General features: G+C 41.1%; 1 protein-coding gene across 1 annotated transcript in view; it reads left to right on the plus strand.

Moving 5' to 3' along the window:
* Positions 1-9651: 9651 nt before the first annotated feature.
* ODAD2 (outer dynein arm docking complex subunit 2) overlaps positions 9652-26463 on the plus strand; it is an 80943-nt gene continuing 64131 nt past the window's right edge. The window contains exons 1-9 of the mRNA XM_069859449.1: positions 9652-9897; positions 13864-14021; positions 15379-15574; positions 16148-16254; positions 16707-16843; positions 17852-17968; positions 20758-20978; positions 22699-22830; positions 23044-23188. Of these exons, the coding sequence (XP_069715550.1) occupies positions 9653-9897; positions 13864-14021; positions 15379-15574; positions 16148-16254; positions 16707-16843; positions 17852-17968; positions 20758-20978; positions 22699-22830; positions 23044-23188 (1458 nt within the window). The 5' untranslated portion in view covers position 9652. The remainder of the gene's footprint in view (positions 9898-13863; positions 14022-15378; positions 15575-16147; positions 16255-16706; positions 16844-17851; positions 17969-20757; positions 20979-22698; positions 22831-23043; positions 23189-26463) is intronic.

Raw genomic sequence — 26463 nt, forward strand, 5'->3', positions numbered from 1 at the left:
TAAACTGCTCTTTAAAAGAAGGAATAGCTACTATTATCTATCTCAAATGGGTTTTATTTTACATAAGCCACTACAACATTTTTTTATAACTTGTATTATTATTCTTCTTTAATAATCTACACCCTATTCTACAATAATGTGAGGAAAAATATACAAGAAAAATTGCTTACACATTCTGGCTGCAGCTTCAAGATTGTAAAAAAATTTCCAATTGCCCTTCTCTCCATGTTAACAAATTTTTCATATTCCCCACTTCTTTGTGCCAGTAACAAATGATCTCATCTTTGACTTTGCTCAGGCAAACATTTCACCTACTGTTTTATGAAATGTCTTTTATATTAAAAATGTAAAAATAACTTACAGTAAAAAGTCACTAGTACATAAATGTACTACTACTACTTTATAGAATTAGCCAAACATGGTGTGAATGCCATCTCTGGGTGGACCCAGTTCCTGAGTAAGCTGCTTTTGAGAACACTTTATGACTTTATTGCCTGGAAGCTTTTGCATGCTGATTTTGAGTCACTGAGAGAATACTTTCATAATTCTTTAAGTGATTACTTAACACTTCAGCTTTCAGACAAAATTTTCTAAGATATCCATTTATACTCTCATGCCAGGAGGTATTACTAGCATTGATCAATCAACTGTGGTAAAAGCAAAGGGTGGCATTAAATATCATTCAGTCTGGCTCAGTGAGGGAGTTCCTATGTGCTTATTTTTTAGTGGTAGCTGATGTAAGAAGGCATGACTTCTAGTCATCCAGCAAGATAAGCCTCAATCAGCCAAGGGAATCACCCAGAACTTAATTACCAATGCAACAACTGCAGCAATGACTTGCTACAGCCAATATGTGTCTGAAAATGTGCAAAAGACTATGGAGCACAGAGACTATGAGTAGACAGGAGGAACATAAATAGTTCATATTACATAAAAGAATGAGTGAAAAGCTTTGCCACTGAAGAACGCAATTCCCAGAACCCAGCAAGATGTAAGGCAGGCATGGCAGAGCACTTGCATGTGAACAGGCAGCACCTGGAAGTCTCTGCACCCACAAACTCTGCCCTGTGCTCTGTAACTTTCTCATCTGACTTGAAGATCAGGGAAAGAGTAAATCAGCAGCAAAATTAACGGGATCTGATTTCTCAAGGAATTATGTGCTTTATCCCTTATTCTTCTGGGCTCCACCTTCTCCACTAAACACCCACTGAGCAAGGCTGAGGTTGCTCATGTTCTAATTAGCCAGCACTGTACAAATTAAACACTTGGCTGGCTGGTTGCTACAGATTGTGATCTGTGCTTCATATGCCTGCCTTTACCTCAGCAAGGGCGTCAATCTTGCTTTCCCCCCTATACAGCTACCTCAGGTTTTATAAAATTTGTAGAAGCTTAATTATTTCCAGCACCACAACCCTCTGTGAAATATGGTTCAAATTTGCTATCAGGCTCAAAAATTACTTTGGAAAGAGGAAAAGGATGGGGATCAAAAGACAGAGACTGTGTGCTAGAAATACTTTTTTTTCTTTAAAAGTTGAATTTGATTTTATAAGGGCAAACTGCAATACTATATACTTAAATCCTGCAGAAAGCCACAAACTCATCAGCTGAAAATAGAAGTAATGGATTACAAATTGGTTTTATTATTCAACTTCAAGGTGACAACAATCCCATATATGATCTGAAATACATGCAATCCTAGAATTTAGTAGCTGAGGAACTTGTAAAAGACATGAAGACTATCAATGTCATTGTAAACAGTCCTGGTGAAGTGTCCTTAGAAATAGTGTCAAATCTATTTAAGAAAAAAACAGTCAGACTGGAACAGAGGCAAATAAGGGATACTAAGATGGTAAGAGAAACAAAGAACTTTCAGGCTGAGAATAGAGGAAACTAAACTTTCCTGGCCTAGGAAATATAAGTCTAAGAGAAAAATATCGTAACTCAGAAACTGGGTGTAAAATCTAAGCAGGAAATATAGCCATTGAAAGTAAGATAAAGGACCAGTGTTGGTGCAAGAACCAACAGACAGATGGTCTCTAGTCTTCCGAAGAATTATAACAATCTTCCTGTGAGTACAGCTGAGCTACAAACTCAGGATTTGCCCACCACAAAGAAGAAAGGGGGAAAGCACCTCCAGCCTCTAGACCATCAATAGCCCTTTAGCTTCTAATACCAGATCCTAGCACCATTCCTCATTGCTGGCTTGCAGGACATGCCCTACATTTTCATTTTTTTTGATTTATCTATCACCACAGGAAGTTCCAGTGTGAACTAAGCCTAAGCTAATTAGCAAAGTTCCTTTTATGGAGCTTCATACTCTTTGGAGATGCATACACTTTGTGGGCAAATCATCCCATTTATCTAAACCACTGAAATATCTTTCCTTCTTGCTCTTCACTGGAACAGAGCGATCTCATTTAGGAATTCTATTTCTTACTCCACCGACTTCTTGCTTAAAATACTCACCACTGTGTGAAAACTCCCTGTCTTCACTCCCCACCACCCATGGTGGGGAAACTCTTGCTCCCTTTCATACTTTGCTGCTTGCACCTTCTGCCCATCAAATTCAATTTTAATAGTCATTCTTTCATTACAAAAAAGAAAATATTTAATCCTTTCTGGAAATGCCTTCATACATAGCATTCCATAAAGAAAAGAAATTGCATTAAGTCTTTCCCCAGACTTTTGATTAAAAGCACTCTTTCACTTAATCAAATGACTCATTTTCTGTTTTCTCACAGTTATGCAGTGAAACAAGAAAAGCCAATGCTATTCTTAAGTCATTATTATGCATATACTTATCTACAGTTACTGTTTGAAAGTTCAGTACGTAAAATGTACACGGGCAATCACCTCCATGAAAAAAATGTATTAATCTCACACTTATTCTTTAAGATATATCCCACATACATTCCATGACCTTCTTCATTACTAGAGGTTTCTTACCCAGCTGAGTTCTCATTTGGTAAAACAACTCTTTGCTACATTAACTCCACAATGCTGGAACAGCTTGGTACTTCTGCTGGACTGTCCTTGAAAGGACATATTTTCCGATGCCTTCAGAACCACACATAACACTGGAAAGCTGAACATAGCTTCCTAATCTCAGCTAGTGTGCAACAGGCAACACTCCTTTCTGGGGAGGATCTCATTTTTATCATAGAATGGTTTGGGTTGGAAGAGACCCTAGAATCATAGAATAACCAGGTTGGAAAAGACCCACCTTTTCATCGATCATCGAGTGCAACCATTCCTATCAAACACTAAACCATTCCCCTTAGTACCTCATCCACCCGTGCCTTAAACACCTCCAGGGCAGGTGACTCAACCACCTCCCTGGGCAGCCAGTTCCAGTGCCCAATGACCCTTTCTGTGAAGAATTTTTTCCTAATGTCCAGCCTAAACCTCCCCTGGCGGAGCTTGAGGCCATTCCCACTTGTCCTGTCCCCTGTCACTTGGGAGAAGAGGCCAGCACCCTCCTCTCTACAACCTCCTTTTAGGTAGTTGTAGAGAGCAATGAGGTCTCCCCTCAGCTTTCTCTTCTCCAGGCTACACAACCCCAGCTCTCTCAGCCGCTCCTCATAAGACCTGTTCTCCAGCCACCTCACCAGCTTTGTTGCTCTTCTCTGGACTCGTTCCAGAGCCTCAACATCCTTCTTGTGGTGAGGGGCCCAGAACTGAACACAGTATTCGAAGAGCGGTCTCACCAGTGCCGAGTACAGAGGGAGAATCACCTCGCTGGACCTGCTGGTCACGCCGTTTCTGATACAAGCCAAGATGCCATTGGCCTTCTTGGCCACCTGGGCACACTGCTGGCTCATATTCAGTCGGCTGTCAACCAACATCCCCAGGTCCCTCTCCTCCAGGCAGCTTTCCAGCCAGACTTCTCCTAGTCTGTAGCACTGCATAGGGTTGTTGTGCCCCAAGTGCAGGACCTGGCATTTGGCCTTGTTAAACCTCATGCCATTGGACTCAGCCCAGCAGTCCACCCTGTTCAGATCCCTTTGCAGAGCCTCCCGACCCTCCAGCAGATCAACACTTCCACCCAGCTTAGTGTCATCCGCAAACGTGCTAAGGGTGCACTCAATGCCTTCATCCAGGTCATTGATAAAGACATTGAACAGGGCTGGACCCAGCACTGAGCCCTGGGGAACCCCACTTGTCACTGGCCTCCAGCTGGATTTCACACCATTTCCCACCACTCTCTGGGCCCGGCCATCCAACCAGTTTTCCAGCCAGGAGAGCGTGTGCCTGTCCAGGCCAGAGGCTGACAGTTTCCGAAGCAGAATGCTGTGAGAAACTGTGTCAAAGGCTTTACTGAAGTCCAGGAAGACCACATCCACAGCCTTTCCCTCATCCAGCAGCCGAGTCACTTTGTCATAGAAGGCGATCAGGTTAGTTTGGCAAGACCTGCCTTTTGTGAACCCATGTTGACTGGGCCTGATCACCCAGTTCTCCTGCATGTGCTTCTTGATAGCACTCAAGATCACCTGCTCCATCACTTTCCCTGGCAATGAGGTCAGACTGACAGGCCTGTAGTTCCCTGGGTCCTCCCTGCAACCCTTCTTGTAGATGGGCACAACATCAGCCAGCCTCCAGTCCAGTGGGACTTCCCCAGTCTTCCAGGACTGCTGGAAGATGATGGAAAGGGGTTTGGACACCACATCCGCCAGCTCCTTCAATACCCTAGGGTGAATCCCATCCTGCCCCATAGACTTGTGGGTGTCTAGCCGGGCTAGCAAGGCTCTGACCACCTCCTCTTGGATCATGGGAGCCTCAATTTGCTCCTCTAGCTCCTGGGTTTGTACACAGATGGAACAACTTTCTTTACAATTAAAGACTGAGGCAAAGAAGGCATTAAGTACCTCAGCCTTTTCCTCATCCCCTGTCACTGTTGTTCCTTCTGAGTCCAATAGGGACTGTATGGTCTCCCTAGTCCTCCTTTTATTATTTATATATTTATAGAAGGATTTTTTGGTATCTTTCACAGACTTTGCCAATCTGATGTTTAGCTGCGCCTTAGCCCTTCTGATTTTTTCCCTACACAATCTCACTTCCCTCCTGTAGTCCACCCAAGAGGCCTGTCCCCTCTTCCAGAGCCCATAAACATTTCTCTTCTTCTTGATATCACTCAAGATCTCTCTGTTCAACCAAGCTGGCTTTCTCCCCTGCCAGCTTTTTTTTCCGGAACATGGGATTGGCTTTCTCCTGAGCTGCTAGGATTTCCCTTTTGAAGAGCTCCCAGCCCTCATGGGCTCCCTTGCCCTTAAGTACTGTCTCCCATGAGACTTTGCCAACCAGCCTTCTGAAGAGTTCAAAGTCTGCCCTCTGGAAATTTAATGCTACCGTCCTACTAACCACCCTCTTCACTTCACCTAGAACAGAAAACCCTATCATCTCATGATCACTTTGTCCTAGGCACCCACCTACTGCCACATCCCCCACAAGGCCTTCTCTGTTCTCAAACAGCAGGTCCAGGAGGGCACCCTCACTTGTTGGTTCATTCACCAGCTGTACAAGGAAGTTGTCTTCCATGCACTCCAGGAACCTCCTAGACTGCTTCCTTTCTGCTCTATTGTACTTCCAGCAGATATCAGGAAGATTGAAGTCTCCCACAAGAATGAGGGGCATTGATCTAGAGATTAACCCCAGCTGTTTATAGAAGAGCTCATCAGCTGCTTCTCCTTGGCTGGGTGGTCTGTAACAGACTCCCATCACAAAATCTACCTTCTGGTGGGCTCCTCTTATTTTAACCCACAGGCACTCAATCTCCTCATCACCACAATCCATCTCAACAGAGTCCAAGCCCTCCCTTACAAAGAGGGCTACCCCACCTCCTCTCCTGCCCTTCCTATCCTGCCTGAAGAGTTTGTACCCCACCATAGCTGTACTCCAGTTATATGAGTCATCCCACCACATTTCCATGATGGCAACAACATCATAGGCTCCTTGCCCTACAACAGCTTCCAGCTCTTCCTTCTTATTCCCCATGCTGCTTGCATTGGTGTAAATGCACTTCAGCTGCGCTGCCAAGCCTTCAGCCCTCTTAGAGGAAACAGAGTTCATTCCCAATTGCCTGGTAACTGGAGTAGCTAGCTCCTGAGTGCCTGTATCTCCCTTAGCACCCTCAGGTGTGTTCTCCCCCACTTTCTGTGTGGTGAGGTACTGGTGGTCCTCACCAGCACACCCTCTCCAAATCACCATTGCCCCAGGTCCAGGCTCATTCCTGTCTAGCCTGGGCTCAACCCCCTCCCCCTTCACAGCTAGTTGAAAGCTCGATTTATGAGCTTAGCTAGGTTTCTAGCAAGGGCTTTAATCCCCCTAGGAGACCCACGTGTCCCATCCTTAGCAAGAAAGCCTGGGCGTGCGTGAGCCACCCCATGATCAAAGAAGCCAAAGCCCCTCTCCTCACACCAGGCTCGGAGCCAGGCATTAATCAAATTCTTCTTCCTGGTCTCCCGCTCCTCTCTATTTAGCCATGGGATGGAGCAGACCTTAAAGATTATCTAGTTCCACCCTCCCTGCGATGGGCAGGACACCTTCCATTAGATCAGGTTGCTCAAAGCCTCATCCAGCCTGTTCTTGAGCACCTCCAGGGATGGAGCATCCATGACTTATTTGGGCAATCTGTTCCAGTGCCTCATCACCCTCACAGTAAAAAATATTACGGACACAGATAATCGAATTGTGTGGAGGGGATTTACGGATGGTAAGGGGAAGTCAGGGAATATAGTTCTTATCCACTCACTGGCACATAAAAGGAGACAGTCAGGTGGGACTGCAGGAGCAACTTTATAACTTAAAAATTTATCCAGAGTGATGGCTCATTCACATCACAGATCAACAGCAGGACTGAGAAAACAGTATTTTTTCCATTCTGTGTTTGAGGTGCTTCACTTGCATGTTTATAGTCTTCAGTTGTCCTCAGTATGTGAAAGGACATTATTTATTGGCATTGCCCATACATATTTCCCCTAGTTCTTTCAAGAAACACTAATTTCACATTTCATTTTCTTTAACAAAAAGCACTTCAAGCATAATCTGTCACACTGCCTCAAGAATTAAATGCAGTCAATGTTAATCTTATTAATTAAAGCTGTTTTCTTGTAATGACTGAAAGCTAGTGGAAGGTTTAAGCTATACTGGCTAAAATTCAAGCTAAAAGGTGGTCTTCCTTTAAACTCTGGTGCAAAGTAACACTAATCACTACATTATTTAATTCCACCCCAAAACCATAGAGCCTCTTATATTGTGGCAATGAAGCTGTTGTAGGGCAATGAAGCAGGTGAAGGGTCTGGAGAACAGGTTGTATGAGGAGTAGCTAGGGAACTGGGATTAATTAGCCTGGAGAAGAGGCAGCTGCGGGGAAACCTCATCACTTTCTACAACTGCCTGATGTAGTGAGGCAGGTGCTGGTCTCTTCTGCCAAGTAACAAGAGATAGGACAAGAGCAAATGGCCTCAAGTTGCATGAGGGAAAGTTTAGATTGGATATTAGAAAAATATTCCTAACTGAAAGAGTGGTGAAACATTGGAGCAGGCTGCCCAGGGAAGTGATGGAATCACCATCCCTGGAGGTTTTCAAAAAGCCTGTTGATGGGGCACTTCAGGGCATGGTTTAGTAGTCACAGTACTGTTGGGCTGATGGTTGGACTTGGTCTTAGAGGTCTTTTCTATGATTCTATTAAATAGTTTCTCTTACCTTCTAAGGAAAAATATCCTCCCCCCATCCCTCAGCTTCACTCACCTCTCTCCCCACCACCCATGGCCCACTCGCCACCCCAGCAGCACCTCCTACCCCGCCCTGAACCCCCTGCAGGCCCCCAGCCTCCTTTTCTAGGGCAGAGATGTGCGTTTCCCCCAGTGCCAGCCCTGTGAAGGAGCCCATATCCAAACCCTGCCAAATTTCGAGGGACTCTGGGGAAAAGAGGGCACAGCCACAGTGGCAATGAACAGCCTGTCCCGTTCATAGAATCATAGAAATATACTTTAGTGTGTTCATAGAATCATAGAATCACCAGGTTGGAAGAGACCCACCAGATCATTGAGTCCAACCATTCCTATCAAACACTAAACCATGCCCCTTAGCACCTCATCCACCCGTGCCTTAAACACCTCCAGGGAAGGTGACTCAACTACCTCCCTGGGCAGCTTGTGCCAGTGCCCAATGACCCTTTCTGTGAATTTTTTTTTCCTAATGTTCAGCCTAAACCTCCCCTGGCGGAGCTTGAGGCCATTCCCTCTTGTCCTGTCCCCTGCCACTTGGGACTTGTTGCCGGTACCCTTGGGGTTTCCACTACTGAAATTTGTTGATTTCTTGCTGTCCTCCTTGCTGTTTTTCAATTGTTTTCCAACCTGCTTAGATTATAGAATCACAGACTCAGAATCCTAGAATAATATGAGGGGGAAGGGACCTTAAGGATCATCCAGTTCCAACCCCCCCCGGCCATGGGTAGGGGCATGTCCCACTAGCTCAGGCTGCCCAAGGCCCCATCCAACCTGGCCTTGAACACCTCCAGGGAGGGGGCAGCCACCGCTTTCCTGGGCAACCTGTGCCTCATCAAGAAAGAATTCTTCGTTATGTCTAGTCTAAATCTGCCCCTCTCCAGTTTATCCCCACTGCCCCTAGTCCTATCGCTACAAGCCTTTGCAATCGGTCCCTCCCCAGCTTTCCCGCAGCCCGGCAGGTCGCTGTAAGGTCTCCTCGGAGCCTTCTCTTCTCCGGGCTGCCCACCGCCAGCTCTCCCAGCCTGTCCCGCTATGGGAGGCGCTCGGACGGCCCCGGTCGCCCTGCCCCGGGATCACCTCCCCCCCAGGCCGTGTTCCCCGGGCAGCGCCCCGAGGCGGCCGCGCCCCCGGTAACGGCTGCCGCGTCCCCGGCAACGCGGGCGGCGCCGGCCGCGCCCCCAGCGGCCCCAGCGGCCCCGGCTGCGGGCCCGGACACCGCCCGCGCCGCCTTCCCAGGGGGCGCCCGGGGAGCCCGGGGAGTGTGTGTGCGTCCGTCCCGCTTTGATCAGCGGCCACAACTTATTTTGTGAGGTCTCTTTTTCTCTTCGGACTTAGAGGTTTTAAAGAATCTAATAATTCCTACCTGTGCCTACAGGAAGGCTGGGGAGGGACTGTTTACAAACGCTTGTAGCGGTAGGACGAGGGGCAGCGGGTAGAAACTGGAGAGGGGCAGATTTCGATTGGAGTTGAGGGGGAGTTACTTCACGGTGGAGGTGGTGGGTGCTGAGGCTCCGGCACAGGTTGCAGGGGAAGCTGTGGATCCCTGGAGGAGTTGGAGGCCAGGCTGGATGGGGCTTTGAGCAACCTGATCCACTGGGAGGTGTCCCTGCCCATGGCAGGGGAAGTGGAACTGGATGATCTTTAAGGTTCCTTCCAACCCAAACTATTCTATGATTCTCTGATGATTAGACAGTAGGAAGAATTTTTTTTCCTGTGAGAGCGGTGAGGCACTGGCACAGGTTGCCCAGGGAAGCGGTGGCTGCGTCATCCCTGGGGGTGTTCGAGGCCAGGCTGGATGGGGCCTTGGGCAGCCTGATCCCCTGGGAGGTAGGTGGAACTGGATGATCTTCCAGGTCCCTTCCAACCCAAACCATTCTGTCATTTTATGATTCTCTGACTTTTTCTTTGCAAAGGTCAAATCTTTGATGCTAGTTGAGACCATGGGAGTGGCATTGTCAAAAGCATTTCAGTGGACCACTGTGGATTCTGGAACTGACACACTGGAAGTCACTCCTTTGAACGAAAATCTGTTAAAACAAATTATTAAGTTTGCAGTTGACTTCAGCTCTAAGCATCCTCAGGAAGCGGTGTTTGTCTTCAGAGAGCCCCTTGAGTGGGAAACGCGATTGGACTATTCCATATTTGAACAGGGAGAGGGTTATGAGATCCGGTAAGTCTGAATTGCACTGTATTTTGAGATGTTGAAGGTGAACTATGAAGCAAAACTACTCATTTAGCATAAAGATAGCCTTAATGTATTTGGGAGGCTGAAATGGGTGGGGTATTTACTAATATATATTGAAAGGCAATTGGGAACGAACTCTGTTCCCTTTAAGAGGGCTGAAAGATTGGCAGCTCAGCTGAAGTGCATTTACACCAATGCAAGCAGCATGGGGAATAAGAAGGAAGAGCTGGAAGCTGTTGTAGGGCAAGGAGCCTATGATGTTGTTGCCATCATGGAAATGTGGTGGGACGACTCATATAACTGGAGTACAGCTATGGTGGGGTACAAACTCTTCAGGCAGGATAGGAAGGGCAGGAGAGGAGGTGGGGTAGCCCTCTTTGTAAGGGAGGGCTTGGACTCTGTTGAGATGGATTGTGGTGATGAGGAGATTGAGTGCCTGTGGGTTAAAATAAGAGGAGCCCACCAGAAGGTAGATTTTGTGATGGGAGTCTGTTACAGACCACCCAGCCAAGGAGAAGCAGCTGATGAGCTCTTCTATAAACAGCTGGGGTTAATCTCTAGATCAATGCCTCTCGTTCTTGTGGGAGACTTCAATCTTCCTGATATCTGCTGGAAGTACAATAGAGCAGAAAGGAAGCAGTCTAGGAGGTTCCTGGAGTGCATGGAAGACAACTTCCTTGTACAGCTGGTGAATGAACCAACAAGTGAGGGTGCCCTCCTGGACCTGCTGTTTGAGAACAGAGAAGGCCTTGTGGGGGATGTGGCAGTAGGTGGGTGCCTAGGACAAAGTGATCATGAGATGATAGGGTTTTCTGTTCTAGGTGAAGTGAAGAGGGTGGTTAGTAGGACGGTAGCATTAAATTTCCAGAGGGCAGACTTTGAACTCTTCAGAAGGCTGGTTGGCAAAGTCTCATGGGAGACAGTACTTAAGGGCAAGGGAGCCCATGAGTGCTGGGTGCTCTTCAAAAAGGAAATCCTAGCAGCTCAGGAGAAAGCCATCCCCATGTTCCGGAAAAAAAAGCTGGCAGGGGAGAAAGCCAGCTTGGTTGAACAGAGAGATCTTGAGTGATATCAAGAAGAAGAGAAATGTTTATGGGCTCTGGAAGAGGGGACAGGCCTCTTGGATGGACTACAGGAGGGAAGTGAGATTGTGTAGGGAAAAAATCAGAAGGGCTAAGGCTCAGCTAAACATCAGATTGGCAAAGTCTGTGAAAGATACCAAAAAATCCTTCTATAAATATATAAATAATAAAAGGAGGACTAGGGAGACCATACAGTCCCTATTGGACTCAGAAGGAACAACAGTGACAGGGGATGAGGAAAAGGCTGAGGTACTTAATGCCTTCTTTGCCTCAGTCTTTAATTGTAAAGAAAGTCGTTCCATCTGTGTACAAACCCAGGAGCTAGAGGAGCAAATTGAGGCTCCCATGATCCAAGAGGAGGTGGTCAGAGCCTTGCTAGCCCGGCTAGACACCCACAAGTCTATGGGGCAGGATGGGATTCACCCTAGTGTATTGGAGGAGCTGGCGGATGTGGTGTCCAAACCCCTTTCCATCATCTTCCAGCAGTCCTGGAAGACTGGGGAAGTCCCATGGACTGGAGGCTGGCTGATGTTGTGCCCATCTACAAGAAGGGTCGCAGGGAGGATCCAGGAAACTACAGGCCTGTCAGTCTGACCTCATTGCCAGGGAAGGTCATGGAGCAGGTGATCTTGAGTGCTATCATGAAGCACATGCAAGAGAACTGGGTGATCAGGCCCAGTCAACATGGGTTCACAAAAGGCAGGTCTTGCCAAACTAACCTGATCGCCTTCTATGACAAAGTGACTCGGCTGCTGGATGAGGGAAAGGCTGTGGATGTGGTCTTCCTGGACTTCAGTAAAGCCTTTGACACAGTTTCTCACAGCATTCTGCTTCGGAAACTGTCAGCCTCTGGTCTGGACAGGCACACACTCTCCTGGCTGGAAAACTGGTTGGATAGCTGGGCCCAGAGAGTGGTGGTAAATGGTGTGAAATCCAGCTGGAGGCCAGTGACAAGTGGGGTTCCCCAGGGCTCAGTGCTGGATCCAGCCCTGTTCAATGTCTTTATCAATGACCTGGATGAAGGCATTGAGTGCACCCTTAGCACGTTTGCGATGACACTAAGCTGGGTGGAAGTGTGGATCTGCTGGAGGGTAGGGAGGCTCTGCAAAGGGATCTGAACAGGCTGGACCCCTGAGCTGAGACCAATGGCATGAGGTTTAACAAGGCCAAGTGCCGGGTCCTGCACTTGGGGCACAACAACCCTATGCAGTGCTACAGACTAGGAGATGTCTGGCTGGAAAGCTGCCTGGAGGAGAGGGACCTGGGGATGTTGGTTGACAACTGACTGAATATGAGCCAGCAGTGTGCCCAGGTGGCCAAGAAGGCCAATGGCATCTTGGCTTGTATCAGAAACAGTGTGACCAGCAGGTCCAGGGAGGTGATTCTCCCTCTGTACTCGGCACTGGTGAGACCGCTTTTCGAATACTGTGTTCAGTTCTGGGCTCCTCACCACAAGAAGGATGTTGAGGCTCTGGAGCGAGTCCAGAGAAGAGCAACAAAGCTGGTGAAAGGGCTGGAGAACAGGCCTTATGAGGAGCGGCTGAGAGAGCTGGAGTTGTTTAGCCTTGAGAAGAGAAGGCTGAGGGGAGACCTCATTGCTCTCTATAACTACCTGAAAGGAGGTTGTAGAGAGGAGGGTGCTGGCCTCTTCTCCCAAGTGGCAGGGGACAGGACAAGTGGGAATGGCCTCAAGCTCCGCCAGGGGAGGTTTAGGCTGGACATTAGGAAAAAATTCTTCACAGAAAGGGTCATTGGGCACTGGCAGAGGCTGCCCAGGGAGGTGGTTGAGTCACCTGCCCTGGTGGTGTTTAAGGCACAGGTGGACGAGGTGCTAGGGGGCATGGTTTAGTGTTTGATAGGAATGGTTGGACTCCATGATCTGGTGGGTCTCTTCCAACCTGGTTATTCTATGATTCTATTATTCTATGATTCTAAGTTTTGTGTTAATATTGGTAGGGTTTTTTTAGAGTTTGGGACTGTTCTGTCTTTGTTATGATACAGACCTGTTTACATGTTGATTTATACAATTTGCACTGTCTGTCCCTAAGACTTGTTACAACATGCTTCCAACAGTGGCTAACCCTGTGAGTTCTGTCAGTTTTAGGAGTGGCTCCTGAATGGTGGGTTGACCCTGGATGGCTGCCCACTGGAGCCGCTCTGTCACTCCTCAACAGGAGAAGGGGGGGAAAAATACCCTGAAAATCTCATGGGTTGCAATAAGGACAGGGAGATCACTCACCTGTTGTTGTCACAGGCAAACTAGACATGATCCACAGAAAACTTAGAGGAGGATAATGAGAAATAAAACCAAATCTTAAAATGCCTTCCTCCCACTCCTCCTTTCTTACCAAGCTCAACTTCACTCCCAGTTTTCTTTGTCTCTTCCCTCAAGAGTGGTGCAGGGGGACAGGGAATGAGGCTAGCGGTCTGTTCATTACATGTTGTTCTCTGATACTCCTTCCTGTTCACACTCTGCCTCTGCTCCAGCATGAGTTCCCATTCATGGGAGATGATAGTCTTCAGAGACTTTTCCAACGTGAGTCCTTCGCACAGGGTGCAGTTCTTCACAAACTGCTCCAGTGTGGATGCCTTCCACACTGTGCAGTCCTTCAGGAACAGACTGCTCCACTGTGGGTCCCCTGCAGAGTCACAAGTCCTGCCACCAAATCTGCTCCAGCGTGAGCTTCCTGTGGGATCACAGTCTCTTCAAGCAAATCCACCTGCTGATTTGCAGTGAATAAATTGAGTTACATCGGAAGTTTTCTGAAGTACTGTTTGAAGAAATTGTATGTGCTTTATCACATGAAGCTCTAAAGTTTGCTCTTTATTGAAGTTCTTACCTTAAACAGTTATATATTAATTTTTCTAGAGAAACAACTGTTCAGTCCGAAGCCAAAGGTGAAGATGGCGAACTGTTACATTCCGTAATGGCATCAACTGTCAGAGTTTACAATTTTGACCAGCTGTCCCGTTTCCTACAAATTGCTATGGAAAATAAGTTAAAGGAAGCACAGACATGCCTTGAAGGTTTCCTCTCTTCTTTTTTTTTCATCTTTCTTTTTCTTCTGAAAAGTATGTCTTCTCCTTCAATTCATGTTTTTGAAATGTGAAGAAAGGCAGGCATGCCTTCATTCTAAGCATATGAGAGGATGTTGATTCACTAAGGAGGCTAAAGGTGCTGATCCAGAAGTCAATGAAGTTTTTATTCTTTTATTTTCAGGGAAATCAATAACAGAATAATCTGGAACAATGTTAAAATCAAACTGTTGAATCTCATATAAATATTCTCATAAACTGACTAATACCCATATACAAATTAATGTATACTGACTAATATCCAAACAGTATGTTTAAATTTCTGAAAAAAAAGATGTCTTATTGGATGCTAATAGCAGTTTTTCTTGTGCTTGTAGTTTAATCCTCAAAAATGTTGCATCCTTGAAAAGTAACCAAAGGAAAACTTAAGACATGCTTAAGACATTCTTACCTGTACAAGGTTCGGAGTGAGCACTTCCATGTCCTTCTCACAATGGATTTTATAATATAGGTGCTTTTACTGTGTCATATCCCAGTCCTAGATTTTTCAAACTGACAAGCGGATTCTTGGTATGCTAAACTGAGTATCCTCCTCTCAGTGGGGGTAGAAGAGATCTGTAATGGTCTTTGGGAATACTAGTAGAAATCGCATCTACAATACTAAAATGTAAGTGCTCATACTGGATCAAACTCTAGGCCCAACTATGCTGGGGTCCTGTCAGAGGCAGTGATCAACCAAGAATAATAAGGAAGAATAATATGGACAGGGTATCATGCAGAGGCATTCACAGATGCATGAGACTTCATTTGCAGGAACAGAGCAAAATGTTTTTGGAAAATTCATTGACATACAGTTATGTCACTGTTTACCAAAAGAGAACAGCTGGCATAGCTGAGGAAGTAATGGGACCATTGGGAATGCTGCTAGAAAACTTTAAATATGTTCTTTAACACTAAATCATATTCCCAAAGTGATCAATTTTCAGTGAGTTAACCCCATTGGTTTCCTGTTTTGGTTATCCTCCAGGCATATTTTCTGTAAAGGGAGCTGTTGATAAAGGGAAGTATTTAATAATACCTCTTGCTTGAATGAATCTTAACCTTTGCTATGAAATGCAATTTTGTTTCTTATGAAAAATTTGGTTTTAATGTTTTTGTATTTTTTAAAGTGTGTTTCAAATGATAAGAGGCTTATGAAATAGTTGTTTTATGAATAACTATGCACGTTAATAAAGTTCTTTTCATTAATAACATCAAAATTCTTCAGCAATTGAGATAAAATCTCTTTGTCTGGCCTAGTAATTTTTGACATAGTATCACATTATATTATTCCATTTCATGTTTACAGCTAACAGAGAACCCATAGTGAAAATTCTTGGTCCTGAATATGGGACTGTTGAAGGACAAGAAATGTCCATGTTGTATTTACTTGACAAACTGGAAAATGATATTAACCCTGAAAGAGAGATGAAAATGAAAATCTTTCTTCTTCTTCGCCAGCTGGATTTGCAACTGCTTCATAGTTCTTTGAAACACATTTCAGAGTAAGTGCATTTCAAGTGGAAGCTTAGCAAGTCAGCCAGTGTGTTTCTTTGTTTTATTGTTAAATCAGATTGGTTTCAGTCCACAACATGTGCTTTTGGTGTGACATAAAGAAAGTTACTGAAATAACTTTCACTGTTCACTAAGTTATTGAACAAACAATTATTTTCTGAAGATTTTGCTCTAGGTGTGGGTATGCAAGTGTGTGCCTGTGAGTGTGGGTTTTTTATTGCATATGCTTTGTGTTTTGGTAGCAAATTTAAGTCATTTGTGTAAACAATAAAGTTACAGTTAAATCTTTTCAAGGAAAGTTTTATTTCTTCATGACAGCATATTAAGTATTGCCTTGAGTCTGTTTCATAGTTACAAGGACTTGATGTTAGCCATGGAAATAAAATTTCAGTAAACTAACAGATGAAATAAGAAAAACAATGGAGGGTGACCTGTTACCAGATTTTTGTTGCTACTATTAACACTCAATGTAAAAGATGAAAAATAATATAATATTCTCCTTTCATTTCTCTGAGTTCATCTTTTTGATGAATGCATTTTAGACTGTTTTCTATTAATTGCAGAGACAATAGACTAAATCCAGATGCTATAAATAATGAAGTGAATCTTCTGAGGAAAATCTCTGGGAAAGGAGAAGATACAGTGTTGGAATCACTGGACTATACATCAGGTCTACATCTGATCATATCTCACATTTACATATACCCATACTAAAGTGCTTGAGTTCTGTGTGAAATTTGCTGGATTAGTTTAAATAATAAATTGGAAGTGTTTAGTTCTACTTTAAACTTATAAAGAAAGTAAAATGAAAAGTATTTTCAGATATGGAATGTTATTCTTCAGACTTTACTTACACAAATAATCTCCAATTATATCTGTGTCCAGTGGAAGTGGAAGAAGTTAACTGAGTCTCTGATCCTGAAAACTGCTAAGCACAATTCTTAGCCAGATCAGGCCATGGGTCATAGAGCTTTGCATGATTAATTCTGAACAGTGTGAATTCTTATGAATAAATTATTGTTTTGGGAATTTGGTTTGTAAACATGTTATTTTAATCATCAAGCATAACTATTAAAAAATACTTTAAAACTGGATAAAAGCACTAATGTTAATTGGTTACAGATTACGTATTCTCTAATGGATGCCGAGCTCCTCCCTGGAGACAAGTGCATGGAGAAATTTGTTATTTAGTCATCAAACCGCATGACACTGATCCTTTGTATATCACTTGCAGCGCAGAAGGAGTGTTTTTAAATGGAGTAAGTAATAATAAAGGATACCACATAGTAATGAATATTTTTATGTGCTAAAATCACAGTTCAGTGAGGCTTAGGGTAGTGGTATTGAGGCTGAAAGATCGGCAGAGCTAGTGTGATGGTACAAAAGGAGAAGACTAATAAATATATGCTGTTTTTTCCCATGTGTTTTAAGTGTTTTTTCTGTGAGTTTTATACTAGGAGTGCATGCTCCACTTTTGGCTAGCAGTGTTTGTTTAGTCTTTAAATGTGCCATACCAGTCCGTCACACTCTTCCTGTTTAAACAAGTGTGGGACTAGACGCCTCTCTACTGGCTTGTTGCACTTGGTCTGAGGTGCAATACTATTGTGTGTGGCTAATATAGCTTGGTTTTGTCTTTTTATAAAGATAAGCAGTTCTTTCTCCTTTCAATGGAAGCTTTTTAGAATTTACTTATCTCTTGTTTTTCATTTTGGTTACCTCTTTCCTTACAAACAGCTTTTATTTAGGCAAAACAGTCCCTTATGCCTGTTAAGCAGTGACCAGAACTCTCACATTCATTTTGAAGAGACTTATGGCTGTCAGGCATAACTCCACAAATTGATTCGCTAGGAGTTAAAAAGTCCAGGGAAATTTTGACTTATCATGTTTTTAATGGATGAAGCTCATAAAGTCTAGACTAGTCAGGACATATTAGTTTCTCTTCCTTCTTCACATCTGCCATACTGCACTGAAAGCTCAGTGTTGCCGTAAGCTATAAACTTTTCAGTGGAACTACACACAGTACAATGAACTGATAATTATTTGCAGAATCCTACGTAAAATCTTGATTTTCTGTTGGGATCCATGGAGATGATCCATGCATCTTCACAAAGCATTATTGAAGTGTGATGGACTCTGCTGAGCATGAGAATTCTATGCCTAATTCATTACAGTATGACCTCTGTGCTCTTTAGCACTATTTTATGATGCAGTTTAAATTACCTGTGTAAGGCAACACTTAATAATTTTAAATTTATTCTTTTTGTAAGGGTCAACTAAAGGGTAAGAATTGCATTGACTATGAAAGAAAAAGTGATATATGTGAAGATATTGTGACATTTTTAAGGGAGAGATCACCTAGATTTGTAGAAAATATGGCTAAACAGGTATGTATTTACTGATACTAGGTGTATATCCTAATTTCTACAAATGTACATTGATAAGATTTACATTGTAAACCTGGCTGAACGTTTATATCCTTTATCAAAGACAAATCTGTGATTAAATGAATAATCTTAAAGACTCTGAAATGCATTTATTATTTTTCTTTGTATTTGTTTCATTTCAGTTTCTACTAAATATGTTCCTTTTAAAAACAGGAAATAATACACCATTTCACATATTGTTCTGTCACACTTTGTCATAAGATTGGATCCAACATGTGAGGTCAGCCTCTAGTTTTGTGCAAAAACTTTTGCTTGTCTTCTGGTGTTATTCATTATGGAGCACTGGAAATGTTCAAGCAGGAAAACAGGCTATCCTTACAGAAAATGTCAACTTTTATGATAATATTTTTCTGTAATGAAAAACACTTCATTTTTTATCTTCATTCTTTGTAAATCAAATATAAATAATAGCCCAACATTTTTACACTATATGCCTGATTTAAATAGCAGAGCTGAGAGTTAAGCATCCAGCTTACATACTGTGTGTTGCTTCAGCCACCGTAAAACGCAAGTGTTAGAGCCTTTGTTTAGAGCTCTATATTATCTAGAATCACACAATGACACTAAAGTCTCAGTTGTTTCATCGTTCCTGGTAAAAACTTTTTTTTCAGATTTCTACAGTGGTTATAACAGGTTAGTAGCTTGGTGGTGAAATTTGTTACAGGCTAAAACCTGTCAGAAGTTTTATTGTGGTTATTTATATGCAATTTTAATTATTGCAAGAAGGAATTAATTAACAGGGAAATTTACCTATCCTTTAGTTCTGAATGTCTGGGATGCAGGGTTTTAATTTTATTTTGAGATATTCATATTTGACAGTTCTGAAAGAACTGAGCGATTGAAGTTGTACGCAAGTACAGTAGCTTATATCAATTAAATTTGTAAGTTTTTCTGTGTGAAAGTGCAGTAAGTTCCAAAATGTGTTTTATTTGTCATACAGGCAAATATTTTTTTAATGCTATAACTACACATAGCTTTACATTTCATAAATGTGACAATATATGAATGATTTACTGGTTTAATGTGTTTTCCAAGTCATTTGGCTTCATTTGATGGTTGTTAAAGGTAAGTTATGGTAATATTTTAATTATTTTTAACACATCCAATCCTAAACGCTATTTTAGATTAGTGATAATATCAGTAATAGAGATGATATTACTTTCTTTACTGGTTTTATGCTTTTATACTGTAGGTATTCAAGAAATCTGTGCACTTGTTAAATAAGAGTAAATAACTAGAATTTATCCTATTTTCCTTCAGTTGTTGTGTAAATCACTTAATATTCCCTGACTATGTAAACAAGGTTATGCTGCAGAGTATAAATTGCACCATTTTAGTGGTATAAGAATATCATACCCTATTGTCTTGCCAAAGAACTGGTTTAGTACATTTTGCATTCTAAAACTAGAATTTAAAGAAGTTAATATTGTAGAACTACAGAGCACTTGTATTTGAGGGAAAATCTCTGCTCTAGAACTCTGAAAAGCAGTGACATCTGTATTTCCAAGGTTGCCTACATGCAATAAATTATGACTGGAAATGGTTCTGATTTATTTTCTGATGAGAAGGGAGCTTCAAAAACTCATTACATGCACAAATATTGCAAAACCAATTAACTTTTGTAATGTCTTCTTGGCCTTGTTTAAGCTAACATTTACAACTGCTGTGTAGGCATATAGTGTTGTAGGAAACATAGTTTTAATATGTGCTTAGTTTGTCAAGCTACAGCATCACTTCCCCTGTAATTTGTCTAGTTTATCATGTGTTAAATTGTCCTGTGTAGAGTACATTTGCAGAATGAGAGAGTAGCATGAGTTAGTTTGTGATTAGACAGTTGGGTCAGCAAGCCTGGAACAGCCGATTCACATCAGGGAGTAGTCAGAAGCAGACCATAGTGTAGTCTCCTTAAAACTGCCTTGAATCAGATGCATGAAGCAATGTCTTCACCTATCTGGTAGTGACAGCTGCAATAATAATAATAAATATACTGTCTTTCCTGTAAAAATTGAAAATTTTCCAATAGAGAATAAGAGTTGACAAGAGTTCTTTCTGTCTTGGATATTTTTGATCAGCCATGGTGCTAGACGTAGACAGCTGAAGGATTGGTGGGTGCCACTCAGCTCCGTCCTTGTATGTGACTTGTTCAACGATGTCATATCCTGAGAGACAGAATATGAAAAAACTGAAATGGAATGTGTTTATACGAATTCTAAACTATATCAAATTAAATTACTTGGAACTGAAGCCTTGCAGTTTATCATAGCCTATTTTCAATTTTACGTTCATTATTTTTTGTGGGAATTTTTGGTAAATCCTTTCTGCAGGGAAATAGTTTTTGTATAAACCATCCATTGAAAGCAGAGTGACTGACTGAAATTCTAGACCTTAACTCATTTAGAATTAGGTTCTATACAAGCACTTGTGTCACAAATTATTTAACATATTAGAAACTGAACAACACCTGATATTCATGTGTGTTTAGGAAGTTCCAAATTTATCTAGTTCATTTATTTTAAAAACTTTAATTTGCACAAGGTAAGACCTGCTTTCCAGATTAATGTTTCATTCTTTTCAAGGTAATCTGATTTTATTCTTATAATCTAATTCTACATCTAATACATAAAATTTTTAAACACAGCATCCTGGAATTGTGCTTATATCTTATTGTTTTAACATGCATTATTCATATAACAAAATTAATGACAAACCACGTCTCCTACTTTTGTTAGGAATGTAATTTTTTTAAAGAACCGACATCTGAGAAGACTTACAAGCATATGGAAGTAGCTGATGCTAAGGTCTCTGGCCAATCCAAGAGCCTCTGTGATTTTACAGAAGAGAATGTACATGAGAAAGTGAAAAGTTCTGCAGCAAGAAGGAGATCCATTGACAAGAAGAAATTAGAACCAACTATATCGTGGAAGAACACAACGCTTTCTGCTTCCCACAGATAAGTAGTTACCTTTATAATTGAATATTCCTATAGATCTCTCTAAACTGTGCTAACAATTAGACTGCATGTTATATGTTTGCATTATTATCTTGAGTTAGGAGCAATAAAACAAAATTTACTAGTTTTTATTTTCTAAGAAAAGAGTACAACTGCTGAAGAGATTTGTCAGTTTTCTTGTATCATGCAACAACTTTGATGATGTTATTTCATGTCCACAGCAAGGCAGGGAAAGATTTTGCAGCCATCTGCAATACTCGTCCTCTGGGACTATAATATTATCGTATTTTTGGTGTAAAATGCCCTTTAAAGCAAGACATAGTAGACAATCTAATCTAAAACACATTTTCTGAGGGAGGCAAAAGAGCTCCAAAATGGAAAATCAGGATGACTCTTACTTATACTACCAATTTTTAATGATTTCACATTACATGAGCTGCTTTTCTAGCTCTGCTTAGCAACAATCTTCACTAATGAGATTATCTCAAATTTTGGACACCCAAAAATAGAGCATACATATGTTGGATATGGTTGGATTTTTCTTACGAAATCAGAATACCTTCTGATTTCATGTTTCCTGATTCTGTGTTAATGGAGGAAGAATATCTGAAGGAAAAGCTTTCACTGGCATGCTACAAAGAAGAAGTCAGTTATCTTCTCAAGTCTGCCAATTTGACATGTTGCAAGAAACATTTTAAGATATTTTGGGTGTCACCTACAGTCATCAGTTGAAAAAATGTGGTTTTCCAGAGACAAGAGTTTATTTTTTTCCACAGTCATTGTAAGAGTCTTGATGTAGTGACAATGTCTGTAATCATTAGTAGTATTTTCATTTATTGCTGTGACTGTGATAGTATGAACAGCCCAAGCTCAGAAAGACATATTGTTTTTACATCATGGTAAATTAGGGACAAAAAAGATTGTTCTGAGCGAGGCCTAGGAATTTTCTTGAATGCGAGGAAAACAAGATATAGCGTATTCAGCATGATCAAAGCTATGGGTCAGCTCAATGTGTGGAAGAACTAGTCGGACTAGAACTTTTCTGCCTGGAAAAAAGACTGGGAGACAATAAGACATTAAAAAAATCATGACAGGAGACAGTAAACAGGAAACAGATAGTCACTGTCTGTTCTCATAGGAGTATAAAGAGCATCAAATAAAATAAGCCAGAGAGACCAGGTCAGAACAAAGGGAGGGACTTCTTCATACAATGCATGTCTGAGCTCTAAAATTCTTTGCCGCTGGATGGTAGAGGTAATTTGTTTATGTGAGTTCAGAAAGCAGTCAGACACATTAATGGAAGAAAAATCCATCCAAAAGTGTTACTGCACAGAAGATCAGAAGTTCCCTGAATCACAATTTACTGAAGAATATTCCGGAAAAAAAAAGTTTCTTTGTTCTTCCATTGTTCTGCTACTGTTACCTAGACAGCTGCTGTTGATCATGGTTGGAGAAGGTATTCTAGGATAGATGAACCTATGGTCTGGGTGTAAATACTCATTCTTTGTTCTTGTATCACATACAGGTTAGCATAATATAATTTTTCTAATATTCTATTGTTCTATTAAAGGAAAATTAATCTTGTAAGACACAGCATACTTTCTTTTTAATAAAGTTTATTGTGCAGGTTCATGAGCTTGTATGTATGAATGTATGTCGAACCATAGGGTTTTCTCTTCTATGTCTATATATAATAACGTTTTTTTAAAAATAAAACCAAATATTTTAGTGACAAGGCTGCCAAAAAAGATATTGAAGAAGAAGGAAGAAGCGGTGCTGAGTGTCTGAAAACCAAAAAGACAGGCAGCGGCATTTCTTCTGAATTGGTTAAAATGCAAACAGCTTTGAAACGGTACCTGTTATTTATTTTTATTTCTTCTGGGGTTTTTTTGTATTTTTATTTTCTGTACCTACAGTAATTATCACCATACTTAGAATTTGGAAATGTCAGTTATATTTTTCTAATTCTGTTATTAGGTAGTGTTGCCATACCTTTTTAAAATATGCTTGTTCATATATAGTTTATATCTGTTCAAAGCGGGTGATGCTGTTTATTTATTTTTAGTAAAACATCAGTCAGGTTTGAAGAAGTTAGTGAAACTTCCTCAGAGACTGAGGAAGATGAAGAACAGCCTGTATATCGTCCGGAAAGAAATACTGATTTGCCATCAGAATACTGGGGAATTCAGAAACTTGCAAGATTTTTAAAGGTAAATTAGAAGCATTGGTAAATTTTATTTAAAAAAAAGATATTCTTTACCTTCTACATCTGAGGACAGCAGACCAGCTCCTCATCCTTTTCAACATCCGTATATCATAGAAAAGTCCTACTATGTAGTATGTTCAGATCCTAGAACTGTGGACTTTCATATTGCACACTCATTTCTCCTGCATTTTTTAATCTGCTTTTTCTGGCTTATATATACCCTTAGATTAAACCATCTGTTCAGTGTTACTTAAAACTTAAGATGGTATAATTTCTTTATTAATTATTTGCTTTCTGTTTTGCTTTTTGGGTGAAACTTTCCAGGTTATTGCTTTATGTGGATAACTTTCAAGAGTTTTTATTAAAACTGAATACTTGCCTAAAATCTTTCATCAACTGTGATTAATGTATGACTGAAGTAATTCTAACATGGTCATGTGTCTGGATAGATGCTGTTAGTGGACAAAAAAATGTATGATAAACAGGCATCCCCTAAAACAAAAAAAGATTTTTTACACAGACTTGTTGAAAATCTTTTGGAAGCAATAAATATAGATATTTAGAATTCTATTTGTCTGAAACACGTAAAAAACCCAACAACCATCTACTATTCTGGAAAACTCTAAAACTAATTATGTTTTTCCCTCAGGACAAATTCCTTTACAAGTTTGTACTGGAACTTATGTACTGTAAGTTACTAATAAAAGCACTCGTTTATTTGGTTTTCTGAGTATAGCTATGGAGTATACACATCCGACTGATAAAATGATGGTGCTGGCATTTGGTACAGCAGCAATACTTGTGAAAAATAAGCAAAGCTTTGGCTCCGTTCAGTCCTTTAACTGTTGTAGAAGAGTAGCTCAGTCTTTTAAACAGTTTTCAATGCACTAACACTGCTTATCCTCAGTTTATGTGTGTGTGATCTATGCTAATGGTTGTAGTAAAAGAGACACAGAAGAGAATGGATAACACAATTCTCTGTACAGGTCTTTAATCATTATCTCTTCTAGGTTGGACCTTTACATGCTTGTATTTTTGCTATGCTTATATAACACTTTGTAAGCACAATCTGGTGTAACATTCGGCTTGTAGCTTGCTGAGCTATCCACTAGTGCTAAACACACAATATATACATTTTGCCTGATACAATTGTTTTGATTTGCATATAATTACAGTGTTGTTTTCAGATCTTTCAGTCCAGTGTGCTTGGTTCTGTCTGTCTTATAGACTGCTACTTTGTACTTTTCTGAGTGTTCAGAGAAATAACCATGCCTCTTTTTACTAAAGGCCCAAGGTACTCCTGGAGAGGATGCTTGAAATTCATTACTGTTGACAAACTACCAGAAATCTTTTCATTGGCCCATCTGTAGACCACCTTCTTTATCAACAAGGCTTTTCTCTCCAGGTTACATAACTCTCAAATTCCTTTTCCTCTCTAGATCCTTCATATAGTTATGTTTAGATTTTAGTATTGGATTTAATTCAATACTGAGGCAGATCTACACTTGCATGAAACCATTCTGAATGAAGAGTGAGAATGGCAAATAGGAAAACATGAAATGTTTTGTTTTGTACCAACTGTCAAGTAGAAAAATTAGTTAATGGTTTAGAAGTAGAAAAAGAAAGGGAAGCATATTTGATCAAATTGTGAATACCAATTAAAAAGTGTTTATAAAACAAAATTCCATCATATGAAAAACTTCTGTTATAAAGATTCAAATGTACACTTGTTTATGTATTCATGCATTCCCAGGTCTTCCAATAGTTCTTTAAATTAGATATAACTTAAACGAAGTACTTGAAGATATAATTAAAATAGTTCTCTGTTGATTCTTAGCTACGTAAAGCAAGAAATCCCTCGTGTCAGATAAAGCTGAAAAGAGATGCTTCAGTGCCATACCGCAGACAGTGGTTGAAATATTTTATTGACGGAGTGCTACTTTAGCTTGCACATGGAATTAATTTTTATTCAAGTATAAATACTACATTTCTGGCCAGACTTAGGGGATTTTTTGGGATTCTTGTTGTTCATGTAGGCAAGTGTTCATGACACACGCGACATAAGAAAAAAGTAAATTTATGATTGCAGTATTTAATTATCTACAAGCATATTTATATAGAAGCACAAGTTCAGAGGGCTTGTGTGTCTTCAAAAGTTATATACATTGTTTGCACGTCTTAAAATTTTAATAAAATGCTTTAAATAATAGATGCTTGAGATACCAAGTTGGAAATAAAATAATTTGTAGATGCAACCATTTTTGAATGCCTGAAGTAAATGTGAATCACAGTTCAGCAAGACTCTATAAAAAATAAATTTGCAAACACAAAATTTCTGTAAAACCTGAAAGATGCCTAGTTTTTATACCAATGTTAGATTGTCGTGAAAACTTAAAAAGATGGTAGCTTCCTGTATAAAACAAACTTGCCAAGTCCCATGAACTGTGCTTGTAGGCTATGTGTTTGTATACCTCTTCATGGAGAGAAAATTCCAGTGCAGGGGAAATTCCCTTCTGACTTTTTGTCCTTCTCTATTCCCCTTCCTTTCTGGAAAGAGCAGCCATGTTGGAATTGGTCCACTGGGAAGCAGCTGCTTCTGTGGTCTGGCTCCTTGTATTACCTTCAAGCTTCCCAGAGCTGTGAAACAGAAGACACATCATATGTGTTCATCATAGCTCCCCATCCACTCAAGAATGGGCAGCAAAGGTAGAACAGTGAGCTTGGTGGTGTGATGTGTTAGGTATCTCTAGGAGCTAGCGTAGATAAAATTGGAAATAAGTGCTCTGTTGATGTTTGTAACAGAGAGATTCACTCAGGAGAGCCTGCTTCACATTTCACATTATTTGTTAAAGTAGTGCTTGTGATGTTTTCAATCTCTAGAGGAAGGGTTGCATTTTATATGTGAAATTTTTTTTAGGAATAAGGTAAGAGGGTCACACTTTACAATGAACTCTTTGCTAGAAATGGGGAACATCATATAGGAATGCATAATCTGCAATAGGGCTGGAGTTGCTCACTGGAAAAAACAAAGGGAAAATAAAACCAAGGTGAGAACTGGGGTACCGGGCATAATGCTTTGTGCTGTCTGCTGATTACCTTAGTATAAAGTTGAGATGTTGAGAGGTGACTTCGGGCTGGTGACTGCATCAGGAATAACTCCAGTTTCTTGAGTAAGTCTTTGATCCCTTTAAACCCTTGTGCTGCTCAGTTTTTGTTCCCTGTAAGGGTGTGATTTATATGCCAGGGTGAGCTCTGGATAGAGTTTTGTAGGACCGTGTC

This window comes from Phaenicophaeus curvirostris, chromosome 6, assembly GCF_032191515.1.
Source record: "Phaenicophaeus curvirostris isolate KB17595 chromosome 6, BPBGC_Pcur_1.0, whole genome shotgun sequence".
In the NCBI taxonomy this organism is placed as follows: Eukaryota; Metazoa; Chordata; class Aves; order Cuculiformes; family Cuculidae; genus Phaenicophaeus; species Phaenicophaeus curvirostris.